Raw genomic sequence first — 17203 nt, 5'->3', positions numbered from 1 at the left:
CAGAATAGTTACACAACTAATGATTTAATACGTTACTCTGACTGACAGAAACTATGGCTTACACCAGCATCATAACATATAAGTAACATGCAGTAGGCTATTATTTAATTTTAATTAATTAATCTATCATTCCATCTGTAACATGGCAACACTTACGACAAATGTGCATCAAAAGTTACCACATCCCAAAGTTATATCTCAAAGTTGCTTGGTTAGTTTACAATGACATGAAACAGAGAAAAGTCTTAAATCCTTGCATTTATGAAGCTGTAACCACCAAATGTTTGCTCTTGTTTTCGGATCAGTACTCTCACATTTGAATCAGTAGACAAGCTGCTGGGCTTGGATAGAGCATCGCCATCTGTTAGTCTTACTTTCTGAAGAGACACGAACATACTTCAGAATAAGTCGGACATCCACTCGGATGCTGCTTATTTTTTATTAAGATTACCAAATCTTATCTCCAAAGAGCGCCATAGCCTATATCACATTTCACATAATATGACATGTCTTTCTGATGGCTATTTGTCTTCTTGCTTTGATTAATATAGATTAATAGAGTCATCAGAGGTATCTGCAGTGTGTGCAGTGTTTCAATCCTTTAGAAAATGTTTCACCTGTTTTATATGGATAAAAGATGCATTAAGAAATATTTAGGGGCGGGAATCTTGACAATCTCACGATGCTCAAACCTAAATGATTTTTTAATCAATAAAAAGGGAGGCATTATAATTTGGCTCTTACTCCTGGGAGCAGATGTTACCTTTGGATGAATACAAGGTCGCTGTTTCCAGTTTTTATGCAAAGCTAAATTAACCAGTTCATATTTCGCGAGTAAACACAAGATTGGTATTGATCTTCTTCCATCCATCCATCCATTATCACCCACTTATCCGGGGTCGGGTCGCGGTGGCAGCAGGTTCAGCAGGCCGACCCAGGCTTCCCTCTCACCCGCAACACTTTCCAGCTCATTCTGGGGGATCCCGAGGCGTTCCAAGGCCAGCCGGGAGATATAATCCCTCCAGCGTGTCCTCGGTCTTCCCCGGGGCCTCCTACCAGTTGGACGTGCCCGGAAAACCTCTAATGGGAGGCGTCCAGGAGGCATCCTGACTAGATGCCCGAACCACCTCAGCTGACTCCTTTCGACACGATTTGATCTTCTTCTTTAGACAGAATTTTTTTTTTTAGAAATACATGCTTAAAATACATGTTATGGAAAATGAGAATGTTTGAAAGTCCACACCATCTTCAATGATTGGCCTCAAACATGCAAAACCAGCAGTGTCTTTTAAAATGGCAGAGGGATTCAGCGCCTCAGGGAAAAACGTGAGAGGCCATGTGAGAGGATGAGGTTAACCCCACCTCATTTTGTTAGGCAAATGAAGCAGGCCGAGTGGTAACGTGGAACGCCAATGTGTGGAGGACTCAACGAAGCCACACAGCTGAGTGAACTCGGTCATCTGTTTCACCCAGCTGAGCGCTGAGGGATCGGAAATGTTCTGTCTCTCTCAGGTTGTCCCATTTAGAGTCACAGTGCTTGAAGACATCAGACCCATCTGGTTTGAATTTACATCAGTGTTTGACTGCGTAATGTTTCCACTATATTAAGAAATTAGGATTTTTAAAAATCCCCAAAACATATACAGATAGAGATAAATTAAAGTTTGTGGAGTTTGCGTGTCAATACAAACTGATCAGATACAGTATAGTAATACTGACTATAGTCCATGTAATATTAACTGTGATCAAAGTTTACAAATGCATTATTTTAACTTCAAATATCATGTTATTTACGATTTTACCTTGATTCCATCCTGCCATAGATGCTCTCGCTGGAGCCGCTCTGCTTCACTGGCTAACCTCTACGTGTTGGAAACAGAGAAGCATTAGAGGAGCAAGTACAATGACATGTATGATTCATAAGGGGGAAAGGAACACGTTTCTCCCTAAAGGTTTGTTGGGGGAGTTTTTCCTGTGCCGATGTGAGTTCCCGGGACAGAGAATGTCGTATGTGTACAGATTGTAAAGCCCTCTGAGGCAAATTTGTAATTTGTGATTTTGGGCTATACAAAATAAATCTAATTTAATGTAATTATTACATGTAAACATACTAAATATAAACTTAAACAATAAAAAGGCTAGAAGCTGCTACTTTACTTTCTTACTCAAAACTGAACAATGTAGTACTGAGAGTGATCACTTCATTTGCAGAAAAAAGTAACCATGTAGAGTTAAAAACACAAGAAGAAATAAGTAGCAGATAAATAAATCCACAGTCAGTTGTATCAATAAAGTATTTAATACTTGTCAGAAATAATATACTTACATCGAGCGCTTTGCGCTTCTTAGCCAGGAGTTTCTCTATATCTGAGGCCACTTTCTCCACAATCTTCCGGGGCTGATTCTTCACGAGACTAAATCGTCGTCTTTCTTCATTGTATATCTGTTCATTTTTTATGGAAAAAGTGAAACATGTAAGAGCAATAACGACTGAATAGTCCTTCAATTAATATTTTTTCTGATGACCTACTATCTTGTTATTGACAATTTGGAACCTTTGACATATTGTCTAAAATGACTTTACTTAAATCTGGATTATCATTAATGCAGTTGATGGGCAGTATCTGTGTGAAACAAAAGCTTTTCAGACAAGTTTGAAGCTCAAGATCTCAGAACAATCGTGAACATAATAATAATAATAATCCAAAAATCCATGAATTTGCAAAAGCAAATCCTTCTTATATTTGAATACTGAGGACACGGGGGAACAGTCACTTGTTTCGTTGTGTGTTCACTCCAAATCTAAATATGGATCCTTTCATGTGATCTATTCACACACAATGTCTGTTGTCTTTGAACCAAGAAGAATCACATTACCAGAATTCCATACCAAAATGACAAACACTATGTTAGTCAGCTTTGTTTCCTCAGCCAATAATGTCTTCCAGTGAAGTTGAAGATCGAGGCTTATTTTATGTTCTCAATTCACCTCAATGATTATACATATTGCTACAATAAACTGGCAGCATACAGTCCATTGAAACCACACAAATCTATGTTAATGTGGTGTAAAAAAACAGTTGGCCTTTTTCATTACATTCGGACTTGAGTCTCAAATTTACAGATTAACCCAGATTCTGCTCTTAATGCGCTTCCCCTGAGGACCCAAAGTTAAATTAGACCACACATCACAGTTATCTTCTGAAATGTGGCCTTTGAACACGCTCACAAAGTATTCCTTATGATTTCTTACACCAAAGAATTTTATGGGTCATCTGGATACATCTGGGAATGACACTGAGCCGCAAATGTCTGAGTGACTATTTTGTTTCAAACTAATTTCTACTTTCTAGAGAAAGTTTGGTGCCTTTTGGCATGAAATACTGCCTGTTTGCTCAGAACACGTCTATTCACAAACGGGAGCACAAAGAGGAACTTTCATAGCTTTAGTTGGCAGTTGCCCACATTCAGACCTCTCCAAAAACATATAACACCTTTTATTATATGCCTGCAATATCTAACTAGACACACATTGTCTTCAGCTACATATTAATACATACAATAACCATGATGATTGGGAGTTCAAGAGGTTCATGAACAGATATTCAGCAGACAAAACAGCAATAGTGTGTTGCTCTAAGCTTGCTGTCTGGTGGGTTTAAGGCCATAAGACTCTCTACCTCAAGAGCAAATACGTCAGAGAGAACATGGGGACAATGACTTGGATGGATATATTTAGCAAAGCTGCATGCTGTATAACATCGCTGTCTCTATAAAGGGACTTTACCAAATGCACTCCAAGACATCAGTCAAATTGTGCACTGAACAAATGCTTGAAGCCACACAGATGGGAACCTGCATCAATGAACAGGGTGTTTCTGTGAACTGTCTGATTGTACAGCATGTTAGCATTGTCATTGTGAACATATTAGCATGCTGTCGTTAGCATTGAGCTTGAAGAGGGTCTTGAAGCGTTTTTAATTAGCATCACAGATTTTCCTAAACCTCCAGATAATCATTGTTGCTATATTTAAAATTAAGATACAAATTTGGAGGGATCTTATTGAAAAGCATCACCATCAAAAACTGTCCCGCTAAACTGTAGTGAAGCAGCCTGAGTGGTAAAAACATGATGTAGAGCTGGGCTGTATCACAAAGGCCATCAAAAGTATCTGCAATGTAAAAATGCAGCTTTGCATCAGTTGAGAAATTGAAAATGTCATTAAAGTTACAAGCTTTTCCTCGAGAAGACAAGATGCACTCAGCTTTCCGGGAAGAGAGAAACAATTTCTTTTACAGATCCAGAGTGTTTCAGGAACATAGAGGAATTAATGAGGACTGAATGAACAAGTGAGTCTCACATCAAGGCATTACTGCAGGCTGACCATCTGCTCTGCTGTGACACAAACAGAGAAGACACGTGCCGCTGTCTCTGCTGAGGGAACGCCCCCACACATCTTCGCAGAGCTCTCTTGCCCCCTACAGATGATCTCTGGTCCTGTTTTTTGGCATTTGCCACTTTATTTTGCAATATATTCCCAACGTGACTCTTTGACTGTGACAAATCAGTTGAAGAAGAAGGAAATTGGATATTTACATGCAGGCAATAGTTAAGTCTAAAACCCCAGTTCATAGAACATGCACTTGTTCAGATCTTCCACAAAAATCAATACAGCTTAGTTCAGTTTCAGATTTTGATTACAATTATTTTAGGGCTGCAACCAACAACTAGTGTTATTATCAATTAATAAGCAAATTACATTCTTGTCAATTAAATAATGTTGTCTATAAAATATCAGAAAACTAAAATATCAAAACTCAAACATATTTAGTTTACTACAATATCAAACAAAGAAAAGCAATCCTCACATTTGAAAAACTGGAAACAACTACTTTTGTATTTTGTTGGCAATTTAGCTTGAACATTACGAATAATTGATTATGAACATTTCTGTTGATTGAATAACCTAATAATCAACTCATTGTTTAAGCTCTAGTGTATACATAGACACATAATCAGCTCCCTTTCTCTTAGAGAGAGTAATATATCTTATCCCCTTAAAAGGTAAGGTAAGATCACTTTTATGAGTTCAGATTTTGAGATATCTTACAAAAACAATAGTTTTGTCTGCCACTTCTAAAATCTATGCCAAACAAACACTTCAGAATTGTACACACTGAGTCTCATTTACAGGGTATCCAAGTTTAGAAGTCAGGTCACTGCAGAGAGCCAAATATCAAATTTCTTAATGGAAGTAATGCACAATCTAATGTAAAATGGATCCGATTGGGAATTTGATGAAAGATAACGCTGCATGAATACAAAGTAATAAAACACTTGACAAATTGTTCCACTAACAACAAATAACATATAGATGACATGATCAACTTATGAAAGCCACGCATTAGTATTCATGAATATAGGCGTTATTAAGCTCATGACTTCATGTGACATAATAGATACTCTAAATCTGATCAGTTTAGGCGTGTTTTCAGGCATCTTTTTCAGTTTGTAGGAATCATGCAATGTGTCAGGATGGCTAATTATTGCAAACAATACACAAAGTGCCAGCAAGATTTGGCAAAACAGAGCATAAATTAAGACATCTGATTAATATAAAAGCTATTAGAAAGAGTTTGTCTATGCAGGGAAAACAAAAACAGTGTTATTGGCTGCTCATATTTCCGAAAAGAGTTGCAGAAAACCATTAGAAAAAGAAAAAAAATGGTTTCTGAAATGTAGACTTTAATTGTTTTCTTGTTTTATACACCTATTTATCTTTAGCTATTTAACTTATTGTATTTACAGCTATTGTGCATGCTGAGCTCTTCTTGTTGAGTTTATACAGCAATATGATGAGTAAGAACTGTGTACTATACAAAGAGAGCGACACACTCACCCCTTTCAACTGCTGAGCGCCAGTGATGTGCTGAAAGACTCTGTCAATCTCCTGTTCGATACGTCTGGCCCAGTGCATTATCCTGTGGATAAACATCACAGGCCGACTGTCACACAACACAAACAATGAAAAAGAGTGTGTGTGTGTGTGTGTGTGTGTGTGTGTGTGTGTGTGTGTGTGTGAGTACATGTGCATGTGCATGTGCGTGTGTGTGTGTGTGTGTGTGTGTGTGTGTGTGTGTGTGTGTGTGTTATTATGAAAACTTGCTTCAATGAAAACCTAAAACACATTAATATCTCAACTTCTTTTGGCTCTTATTAAAATATATATATATATATATATATATATATATATATTGTTTCAAGATGTACGAAATATAAATGAAATATCTGCCTCCTGCAACCAACATAATAAATAAAGCACCAGTGATCCGGCCCATTTCCTATGAAGAGAAGTGAACAGGAAAACTTGTAGGATGAATAAAAAAGAAACTGATTATGTCACACAATTGAAAGAAAAAACTCAGATTTGTACACCTCTTTGATACAATATTTTTTCAAGCAAAAAAACCACACAGTTTCCACCCAAATCGGCGCTGAATTCACAAATTAATTGAATGACAACAGGAATAAAAAAAGAGAAGCTTTGACAACAGCCTGTGGTTGAGCCTTGAAATGTAAGTAATGCTTCCTAATCAGCTTTGTTGACTCATCATCATAATTCTATGAAAGAATAATTCCTGAGCAAAGAAACGTATACAATTTGTCACATCATTATTATATACTAAGTATGTAAACATCTCTTAAAACGTGCTGTGACAGCCAAGATCAATTGATGCGACTGGAATTTTTTGCAGCTCCCAAAATAGAGCAACTAATGAGGCAGGATGAATAAAACATCCACTGTGTTGTGAGCGTGAAGAGTAACAACAGCAGAGGCATTTCAAGGAAGGAGAGGTATATGTGTGGCTCTAGAGATGAGTAGTTTAACAGTCTGCCAACAAATTACAATGCTGAAAATCAAGATGGGTACATCGATATTCGTAAAGAGCAGTGACTGACTATGAAAATGGCTCATGGATATTGGAGCTGTGATGATCTTGATTTGTGAAGCTGTTCTTTAGACAATAAACTGGAATAAAATGTAGGTTCTGTTTTTGTTCAAACACAAAGTTTAATATATTTCAAATGGTAAATGGACTTGTATAGTGCTTTTCTAGTCTTCCGACCACCCAAAGCTCTTTCACACTTCTCGTCATCATTCTCCCACTCACACCCATTCATAGACTGATGGGAGGGGCTACAATATCACCGTAGGCCCAGCTTCGGGAGCAATTTTGGTGTTAAGTGACTTGCCCAAGGACACATCCACATGGAGTAGCGGAGGCGGGGATCAAACCGCCGATCCCCTGATTGAAGGACGACCCTGCTCTACCACTGAGCCACAGTCGCCCACAAAATGCTTAACTGTAATAACTGTAAGTCGTGAGCGCAAAACTGACATATCTTTTTTAATGAATATACAAACACTTCTTAATCCGTTTTTATTCACACATCCAGCAGTTACAGAGCAACATTGTTATTCATTTTGAGCCGTGTTTCTGCCCCGCTGGTGAATGTCAATCCAATACTTCAATCTCTTTTAGTTTTTCTAATTTTGGTCTCCACCAACTCCTGACGGAAACATCCGTATCTGTAGTTGCTAAATGCTCCACTGTGTTCACCAGCTAGTCTCTAACTGTATCTGTCTGCTGTTTGGTAGTTTTTCTTCACAAGGCTTTATGCCTAAAAAGTATGCGTGTGAAACAAAACAGTGAAGCTGTGAGCGAACAGCTAACAATAAGCTGCAGATTCAGGTGATATTTCTCTGTAGGTTGATCACTTCGAGTGACCCCTCTCACATTTTCATTTGATATATGTTGATCATTGAAATATTTACAGATGCTTTAACATATCTCTGTGCAGTGTGCTGCAGTAATGACATGTATCACACTGGTTCCCTGGATAAAAAGCAACTGAGATTTTTCGATTGGATTTTGAATTATTACGGAAAATAAACTCTGTGGCAATCCAACGTTTTTGATACTTACACATTTTGTTCAACAAGATAACCTTCAAAAATGAAGACCATCTTTTTGATTTTTGAAGCGTAAATACAATTGTCAGAAGTAAAAAGCTAACGTTAGGCTGTAAACTAACTACACCAATCGCGCTTGAGTATAACGAAGCTGTACATTTTAGCCATTTGTTAGAAACTACCTTTTTTACTTATGCCACGTAAAAGCTTCAAAATTCATGAATGGTATGTTTAATAATAATGTTATTAATACATTGTATTTGTATAGCGCTTTAAAAGTAATCAAAGGCACAGTAAAAGCAATAACAATAAACAAAGCAGAAACTCATTCCTTCAGCACCTTATAACTTTTTTAATGTTTGTAGTTTTGATTTGAAAAAAAATTCAAAAGCAGTAGTATTCTACAACCAGCTACTGTGGACTGCATATCGATACTAATCCCATACTAACAGCAGTCAGTTTCATCCACCTTTCCCCACATTATATCCTTTTGATTTTGTTTATTTCTCAACAATTCTGCAGCATTTTGTGAACGTGAGCTGTATTTGTGAAAGAGAGTCTCCACACTTGTGAAACAGTCCAGTTGTGTTGCAAATACATCAAAGTCAGCAGCAGAAACACCAGTGATATTAACAACAACCGCGGCATCCAATGATGGAGGACTGCCAGCACCAACACAGATGTATTGGTGTGAACCGCTGTTAAAAAGAGGAAGCTGTACTGAATGATAATGGTTTTGGGTACCTGGCTATTTAACAGTATCAGCACTCCTCTGTTAAATGTCAACGCCAACACAGCACTATAAGCACATGTGGTTCCAGCTGCCAATTCCCTCCAAGCCCACGCAAACCAATACAAGGCTTAATGAAGAAGAAGCTTAATGACCATTTGAATTGAATGTGTATTTTGCTTAGGGACATTTTTGCATTCAGACCTGCACATCCAGAAACAAAACGGGCCTTGTATAATATTTATGAACTTAGTATCTCCTTCAGAAGCACAATCTATTTGCTCCATGACCAATTTAGCTATTTTTCAGACTATGAATTACCAGAAAGGAACACCCAGTGAACAGGTGAACAGGAGGTCAAAGAAACACTAACTGCATTCTTGCAAAGTTAGGAAAATAGATATTTGCAGAGGAATATGTTCTCTTGTTCTGAAGAGACTGCAGATGATTCTAGCAAGAAAGAGTCCAGTTTATGGAGATTTTATTTTCCATAAACATATTTTATTAATCTTCAGAAATCTGTTGAGATACATGCTGCTACTGATTAACAAGCTTTCTGAATATACTTGACTCTGGCGACCAGTGCCTGAGGTGAGGCCTTTGATCAATGGTTAAACACAAGCTGAGGTCAGATGGCAGTTGGACCAAGCAAACAACAGACGGCTATTTATTAATGTGCTCTTTAATGTTTTTCTACATTTACAATTAAAAATACATATTAAAATGAAAATTACATTTTTGTTTCCTGTCTCCAATTTTCTGTGTTTTTTCCACAGACTTTAGAAAGCTTTATGATACAACTAGAGCCCATTTTAAGTAAATTCTGTTACAGCAGCTGTGTTCTGCCATCTTTAGTGCCACATTCTCTAACGCAAGAGGCAATCAAGTTTTCGTATAATGTTAACCACTTAACCAATCATAAAAAGTGGGGTTTCAGTGTTTAGACCTGACTTATTGAGCCAAACATTTTTCAACTACTACTTAACCGATTCAAACATCTGTGTGGAATTATTGTTTGATAAATAGGCTAGTTTACTAATTAATTGAACTCTAAACAGCAGACGTCAGACGAACGATATCAAGCCACCTTCAATTAACTGATCATTTGACATTCTTTCACTTCAATGAAGCCATTAAGTGTTCTGTTTGTCTTCTTCCAAAAAGGTATTCTCAGTGATGAACAGCATAATCTCCTCCCAAACTGCAATTTCAAAGCAGCACAGACACAATCCTGCAGAACCCATTTTATCCTTTAACCATCTTTACATTGATGGTAAATTTGCTTCTTTTGGTCAGTAAGCACAGGCTTATAACTTGCCTTCAACCCACTTTTTCAGGTATTTGCAAATAAGAGATTTTGTACGTAACCGCTTTCCCAATTTTCCCACCATACCATCTCCCACACTTAGACACCATCCTCAAAATTAACCCATACCGGAAAGGTAACATATCAAGGATTTATTGCACTCTTCTTGAGCACCAATCCTCAACCTCTGATGCCTTGCATGGTCGGCTGATCTTAATATAGAGATAGACCCGGAGGTGTGCGAGAACGCTTTGAAATGGGTCCACTCATCCTCTGTCTGCGCCCGGCATGGAATCTTACAATGTAAAGTAGTGCACAGGGTTCATTGGTCCAAGAGCAAACTGGCTCGTATATTTCCATGTGCAGACTCACGCTGTGACTGGTGCCATTTAGGACCGGCCAGTCTTGGCCACATGTTCTGGGATTGTCCTGTACTTGCGCCGTTCTGGAAGGGTGTCTTTGACACTCTCTCAGCCATCACTTCTACCAATATCTGTCCCTCACCATTAGTTGCCCTGTTTGGTGTCCTACCTTCTGGGAACTCACTACCATCTTACTTCCGTGAACTTGTGGCCTTTCTGTCACTTTTAGCGAGGCGTGTTATCTTGCTACATTGGAAGAACTCCCACCCCCCCTCCCACTCTCAATGGCTTAGAGATGCCCTTCGTTTTATGACTCTAGAAAAAATTAAGTACGAGGCACCTCTGCTAAGTTTTGTAAGGTCTGGGATCCCTTCTTAGAGCACGTCAGGTCTACCCAACTAGATATCACCACCATTGTTTGATTCGCCCCAACAACGCACCAATGCCCGGTTTTAACTAGCCTTATTGGTAGCACATGTTAGCAGCATGCAGCACTACTATTTTCTACTATGTTTTTAAAAAGAAAAAAATATGTATGTATGTGTATATATGTATGTTTGTGTGTATGTGTATATGTATGTGTGTATATATATATATATATATATATATATATATATATATATATATATTTATATTTTATTTTTTGTATTTTTGTTTCCTTATTCATAGTCTTTATATTGCTCAATTAATGCAAGTGGATATGCATGTGGGTGAGTGAGTGGATGTATGTTTCTACTATATCTGCCACTGCAAGCATTTAATAGCCATTTGTTGATGTTGGGTTTTGGTTGCTTTTATAATTCTCTTGTCTGTTTGTATATCAAATTGCCTTGTCGTATATTTGTTTTGGGCTGGGGAGGCGAGGGGAGGGGGGATGCCTCACCATTTGGCTGTCTGATATGTTATCCTTTCACTCCTTATTTGTGAGGTCTATTGTACATTAAGTCTTGTTTTGTAATTTCTACAAATAAATCATATATTAAAAAAAAGACTAAACTTTAAACCCCTTGTATGCCGAGATGTTGCCGCTCTATCCTCAAGAGACCCTGGGGATCAGTGAATGAATGAATATCTGATAGAAAAGTACCAAGTTAAAGGAATGGTGTAGAAAAGATGTAAGCTATTTATTTCCTACAGCAACATTAAGATCATCACTTAAAGTTGAAGATATGCTAGAAAGCCGGACGAAGTTTCTTTGACAAACAAAGCTCTATTTAAAAATGAAATTATGTTCATCTTAACCCACGTCATCCATCCAAAGCGCTCATGTTTTGAAAATGCAGCAAAAGTACATTTTATTTTACTTAACACCTAAATAGTGCACACCAACATATTTAAAAGACCAGACTCAACCAGCTTGCTGCATCACACAATATGTTTAAATTGCCCTTATCAAGTGTTGTAAAATTGCTTTGTGTGAATAAATCAGGTGTGTTACATGACTGTAGCCCACAGAACAGAGCAGCTTTAACCGTGTGAGTCAGTACAGTCCCAAGTGTTTTAGTGTGTGCTCCATTTCCTCTCCTTCTGAGCCCTGTGGGACGTCAGGAAACTCTGTATCGCAGTGCTGCGATGAAGCGGCTGAACAGCGCAGCACACTTGTGCTTCTACTCTGTTACCGGCTATACTCACACACCCCTGGGATGAGATGGAGAGAAGCACTATGTGATGTGACCCATATTCACTTACAGCAGAGAGAGCGAGAGGTTGAGAGGGTGGAGCAGCAGAGCAATAGGTGGAGTATAAGAAGCAGAGGAGACATTTACAGCTTTATTTCTATCTATCTATCTATCCATCTATATATTTATATCTATCTGTCTATCTATAACTAATTTGCAACAGCAAGTATGTCTATCTGTCCGTGTTACATTTTTAGCCAAATGGCAATGTCTGTCTGTCCACCAGTGAGTCTGAAATATCTTGTCTATTGCCATGAAACTTTTCATCTGGTGCCATCACAAGCTTTACATTTGTGGTTTTAAATTAAAAGTCAACAACTTTTCAGACATTGTCTCTCTCAGGATGAATTGTGATCTCAATTGTAATCCAAAACGTTGGTTTATGATCAAATACCTAGAGTATAATGACATTTCCATTGGCATCAGCCGTACTTTATGTTAAGTGATAAGTAGCAAATGTTAGCATGCTAACACACTAATGGTGAACATGATAACATTGTATGTACTAAACATCAGCATCTAAGCATATATTCAAAATTCATGCTGAAGCCATAAAAAGATTAGTCGATAAACAGGAAACTAATCGACGGCAGACAACAAAATTAATCAGTTTTATTCAGTTATGAAGCAAAAATTCCAAAATGTGAGGATCTGCTGCGCCTCTCATTTTAAGTTGATTATATTTGGCTTTTGTTCTGTTGATCACACCACAAAACATCTGAAGAGTTCCCATTGGGCTTTTCTAAGCCGTTATCTTCCCTGTTTGTTTTTTTTACTAACGATTAATCCAGTGGTTCAGAAACATTTTCGTTCACGCATCCATTTGGAAGACAAAAGGAAGAAAATTAAACAGATTTAATTTAAATTAACATTATCTAGATGTAACATTATCTCGAACATGAACTGAGTGTTTCTTTTAATGTCTGTTCTCACAATTTACTGCGGTGCAAATGTAAAACACTAAATATTTCTCAAACACAAATACACAAAAGACACAAGGCTTTCCCACTCACACTGGCAGTGATCTGGAGAGCGTGACAGGCCTTTGTCAGATCTCAGAATCAAACTCCAATCTCCAGTGTCAAAGTCCTGCTCTGTGAAGTATATGAATGTCACACTTCCCGGATAGGAAAAAGCATTGCCAGTAAATCTAATCCATGCAGCAATTACATTTCCTCCATAACGTACTTAGAAAGCAATTAAGTAGTCGTATAACATATTTGAAAAGAGGGTTGCTATCCATCCATCCCTCCATCCATCCATCCAACTGTCTATCTATCCAGCTATCTATCTATTTATATATCGATCTATCCATTTATCTATCTATCCATAAATATATCTATCTATCTATCTATCTATCGACAAAATCAAGACAGAAGGGCGCGACTGGAAGGGGCGAAATGTGGGAGGGCGAGGGGGAATAAATCTTCACTGCTGCAGTATTAATTCTTAATTGGAAAGCGATGCTATTCTTCAGCGTAGTGATTCTGCTTCATTTAGCTTACATGAAGAGACCTACGGCATAGGGCTATGTAGACGTTTCGGAGCACTCAGCAGAAAAATCATCAGAAATTATGAGAAGGAGGTTGAGAAAGCAACATATATACCCTACTTGAAATAACCCAATTCATCATTAAAAAAAACTCACATGCACACACCCACACCTCCCTGATTTATAGACCCCATTCCTAATTGGTAAATACAGCACAAATCTCCAGTTGTCATTGGCTAGAAATCCCTCAACGTGTGCCCCGAAGATGAGTGGACTATCTGGCCTGTTCCTCCCTCCACAGCAGCCTGATTGCAGAGCCTGGAGGTGGGCCCAGATAACTGTAGTCTCAAGTTAAGTGTCAGCTGTACTTAACAGCAGCAGGTTAAAAGTTAACAATTAAGAACTAAGCTTGGGATTGATTGAAATAGAGAGATGATTTGAGAGAAATTCAATGTAAAACCACACCTTTCTTCTTCTATGCAACATGGTAGACTCACTTCTAGAACTGGACATGCAGTTCTACTACTGTAGAAGCAAATACTGCAATGTTTATTTTCTCAGGAGGTTGCTAGAGAGGCGAGTGTTTTTACAAAACAACACAACATCAAAGCCTGCATGGAAAAATATATACTGGCGCACAAGAACAGCAGGAGGAACGCAAAAGAAACCCCTTTTTAGTTTCACAACTGCATAGTTTTAATATTATCCGTCAAATACCATGAGCCTCTGACTACTTTAACTCATACAAGCCATGACCGGCATTATCTATGACTTCACTGACATAACTTCAAAGTAAAGAGTGTTAAAAAGAAAATATCTCTCCATCCGCCATTCATTTTTATTTATTTTTTTATTAAAAAAAAACTAAAGCAGTGTAATGAGAGTCATTCTGCATTAATAACAGCAACGTCTAATTTGAGGCAATGTGCCAATCGATCTAAGGCTTTTAATGTGCAGATAACCTAAACATGAAGGCCATAACTTATCATATGTAAATGGTGAAGCGAAATTATTGTTAACATACACATTATATCTGAAAAAAAGGCCAACTTGATGAAAAAACATTAGCGTTTCTGTTTAACTGAGACACTGAAATGTGATTATTCATATATTAATATCTATTTATATATATATATATATATATATATATATATATTTTATGTATGTATACATAATATATATATATATATATATATATATATATATATATATATTAACACATCCCTGTAAATGATCTGAATATAGCTTATGAATGCCTCTACTGTGGACTACACCTTACATGGCACTGAGCTTTAGATGCTCAACGTTTACATTGATGCGATCATCAACACTGTAAAATTATATAACAGCAGAAAATATAAGTCAAGTGTCTCTTGACACCATAGCTGAGTGTACATGCCCAAAGTTGTCTCCCATTAAAAGCCCCGGTATGTTTTCCAATCAGTCGCTCCGTCACTTACGTGTATTGCTGTGGGAACGTGAGACCCGCCGCTCCAGGCCACGATGCGCTGAAGATCAAGATAATCTGGATAGATACCAAGCAGACGATGCTGCAAGACCTTTTGCCTATCGCCATTTTCCATTAACAATTCTCGTCACGGGGTTTCTGTGCGTGAGTCAAGCGCTCCGGACCGTCTCCGGGACATATAGCGAGCTGGTGTAAACGTCCGGCTCAGTTTCCCGACGAGTTCATATCGGTTTCTGTTTTCAAGTGGACGCGGAGGAGGAGGGCATTGGCCGCGGAGGCATCGTGGACGAGGGGGAGATGCTCTAATGCAGCTGCCAAGACACTGCAGAGTCTCTCCTCCTGCTCCCACATATACACCACCAACACTAACACACAGGCCGGCGCGTCCACGACAGCTCTCTCTCTCTCGCTCTCATCAGCAGCGCGTGGAGCCAGGCGCGTTCACGCTCACCAGGCAACAGCGGAGCAGAAGACCAATCTAGTTTCGGCTTTATTTATCGCTGCAGAGCCACGTGGGCTCCATCGTCGGAATACATTTAACGTCAGTTCGTTCATACAAGACTGGCCGCTGCCCTTCAGTGTGGGGTTATGTCGGCCAGGAGGAGACAACAGCTGAAGTACTAAAGGGTCTCTGAATGCAACAAGATGAAGAACAATGAAGATAAAACGCTGTTTCACTCCGCCTCAAGGATGCATCACACACCGGCCACCGACCTCCCGGGGCCACAGAAGTCACGTGTTCAGTACAAAACACCTGATTTTGGTAAATAAATTGATATAGGTACTTTTCAAGTCAATATTTAGACCCCTTTACCCCAAAAATAGCATGTATAATCGTCCCGTTTCAGATGTCTATGAGAGCTTATGTATGGGGTCAGATCAGTCTCAATAATTGCAAATGCACACAGAGACTTACAAATGCAAACACAAAGATTTACAAATGCGCACAGAACAATTTACAAATAGATTTGATTTATAAATAAATTAGACGGTGTGCATTTGCAATTATTGAGACTGAACTGACCCCATACTTATGGGTTATTGGAAGTATTTCTAGCTATAGCCTGTTTGACTTTACAACAAGGAATTTAATAATCACTTCACAGAGCTAAAGTAGAGATTTCTTGATCACATTTTTTCTCCTGCTGCTCAGTACTTTATTTTGAGTTGGCTATCTGCCAACCAAATCCAATTCAATATGTTTTCACAGCTGTAAATAGATACTGAGACTACAGTAACAGTACATCAAAATACAGCTATAGAGCTTAAATCAAAGACTTTTAGACAATATAACATGATGTTTTATGTTTTTAATGTTTTGTAGGTGTTGCTATTTTGTCCCATATCTGTGCAGAGAAGTGTCTGTGTGGACCTGTTGCTGCAGGAATCTTTGAACTGGAGTCAGACACCCTGTCTTCATCTCCATTGTGAACAAAATATGTTCAGGTTTAATTGAACCAGCAGCAGACCTGCAGAACTAAATGATTCAGACGTCCATGGATGCAATAGAAAGTACAATGACGTTACACAATGTTGTAAAGATGTACCAGACACATCATATAAATAATAATCCAACACAAAGTAACTTATTACATTACAACATAATATTAATGAAGCTTCTTCTCCATTTAAGTATCCCATTAAGCCAGAGCCAGTATGAATATAACCAGAGCCATGGAACTGGGACCCCTGAGATGGAATGCAGTCATTGTTGATGTTACATCTTGTTCTACAACGACATGTCAAAAAGTCTGCTGTGAAAAAGGCCAAATGAAGCTACTGTGTGTAGTCTGCTATGGGCATTGTACAAAATGAGAATTTGGAGGCGACAGGTACATACATACACACTGCGTATATGGGTGACAAGGGGCCCAGCAGCACATTTTTCTCCTGGGGCTCCCAAACAGGATATTGTTGAGTTGTAGTGGATTTTATATACACTTGCACATGTAAATGAGAGGTTATGTTTTAAATTAATACATAAAGAAAGTTATGATAATTAAGTTATGATAATTAATTTGAGGAATATTCTGAGGAATGTATTATAAAGCATAAGAGAGGATCACTGTTTTATTATTCTATTTGTTGATGACAAATGTAATGATTTATTGTATGATGCATGAGAATGAATGATGTTTTATTGTTTATAGTTGAAAGGGATGCCGATTGAAACCTGAGATGTTGCTTTTA

At 38.1% G+C, this 17203-nt stretch overlaps 1 protein-coding gene across 1 annotated transcript in view; it reads right to left on the bottom strand.

Annotated features, from left to right (window-relative positions):
• Positions 1-15121, bottom strand: part of LOC117730882 (voltage-dependent calcium channel subunit alpha-2/delta-2-like) — a 29050-nt gene extending 13929 nt beyond the window's left edge. The window contains exons 1-4 of the mRNA XM_034532935.1: positions 15006-15121; positions 5901-5982; positions 2327-2443; positions 1803-1862 (exon numbers count right to left, since the gene is read on the bottom strand). Coding sequence (XP_034388826.1) covers positions 1803-1862; positions 2327-2443; positions 5901-5982; positions 15006-15121 — 375 coding nt within the window. The remainder of the gene's footprint in view (positions 1-1802; positions 1863-2326; positions 2444-5900; positions 5983-15005) is intronic.
• Between the last annotated feature and the right edge of the window lie 2082 nt (positions 15122-17203).

Source organism: Cyclopterus lumpus, chromosome 5, assembly GCF_009769545.1.
Source record: "Cyclopterus lumpus isolate fCycLum1 chromosome 5, fCycLum1.pri, whole genome shotgun sequence".
Lineage (NCBI taxonomy): Eukaryota > Metazoa > Chordata > Actinopteri > Perciformes > Cyclopteridae > Cyclopterus > Cyclopterus lumpus.
This window is presented reverse-complemented; position numbering and strand designations above follow the sequence as displayed.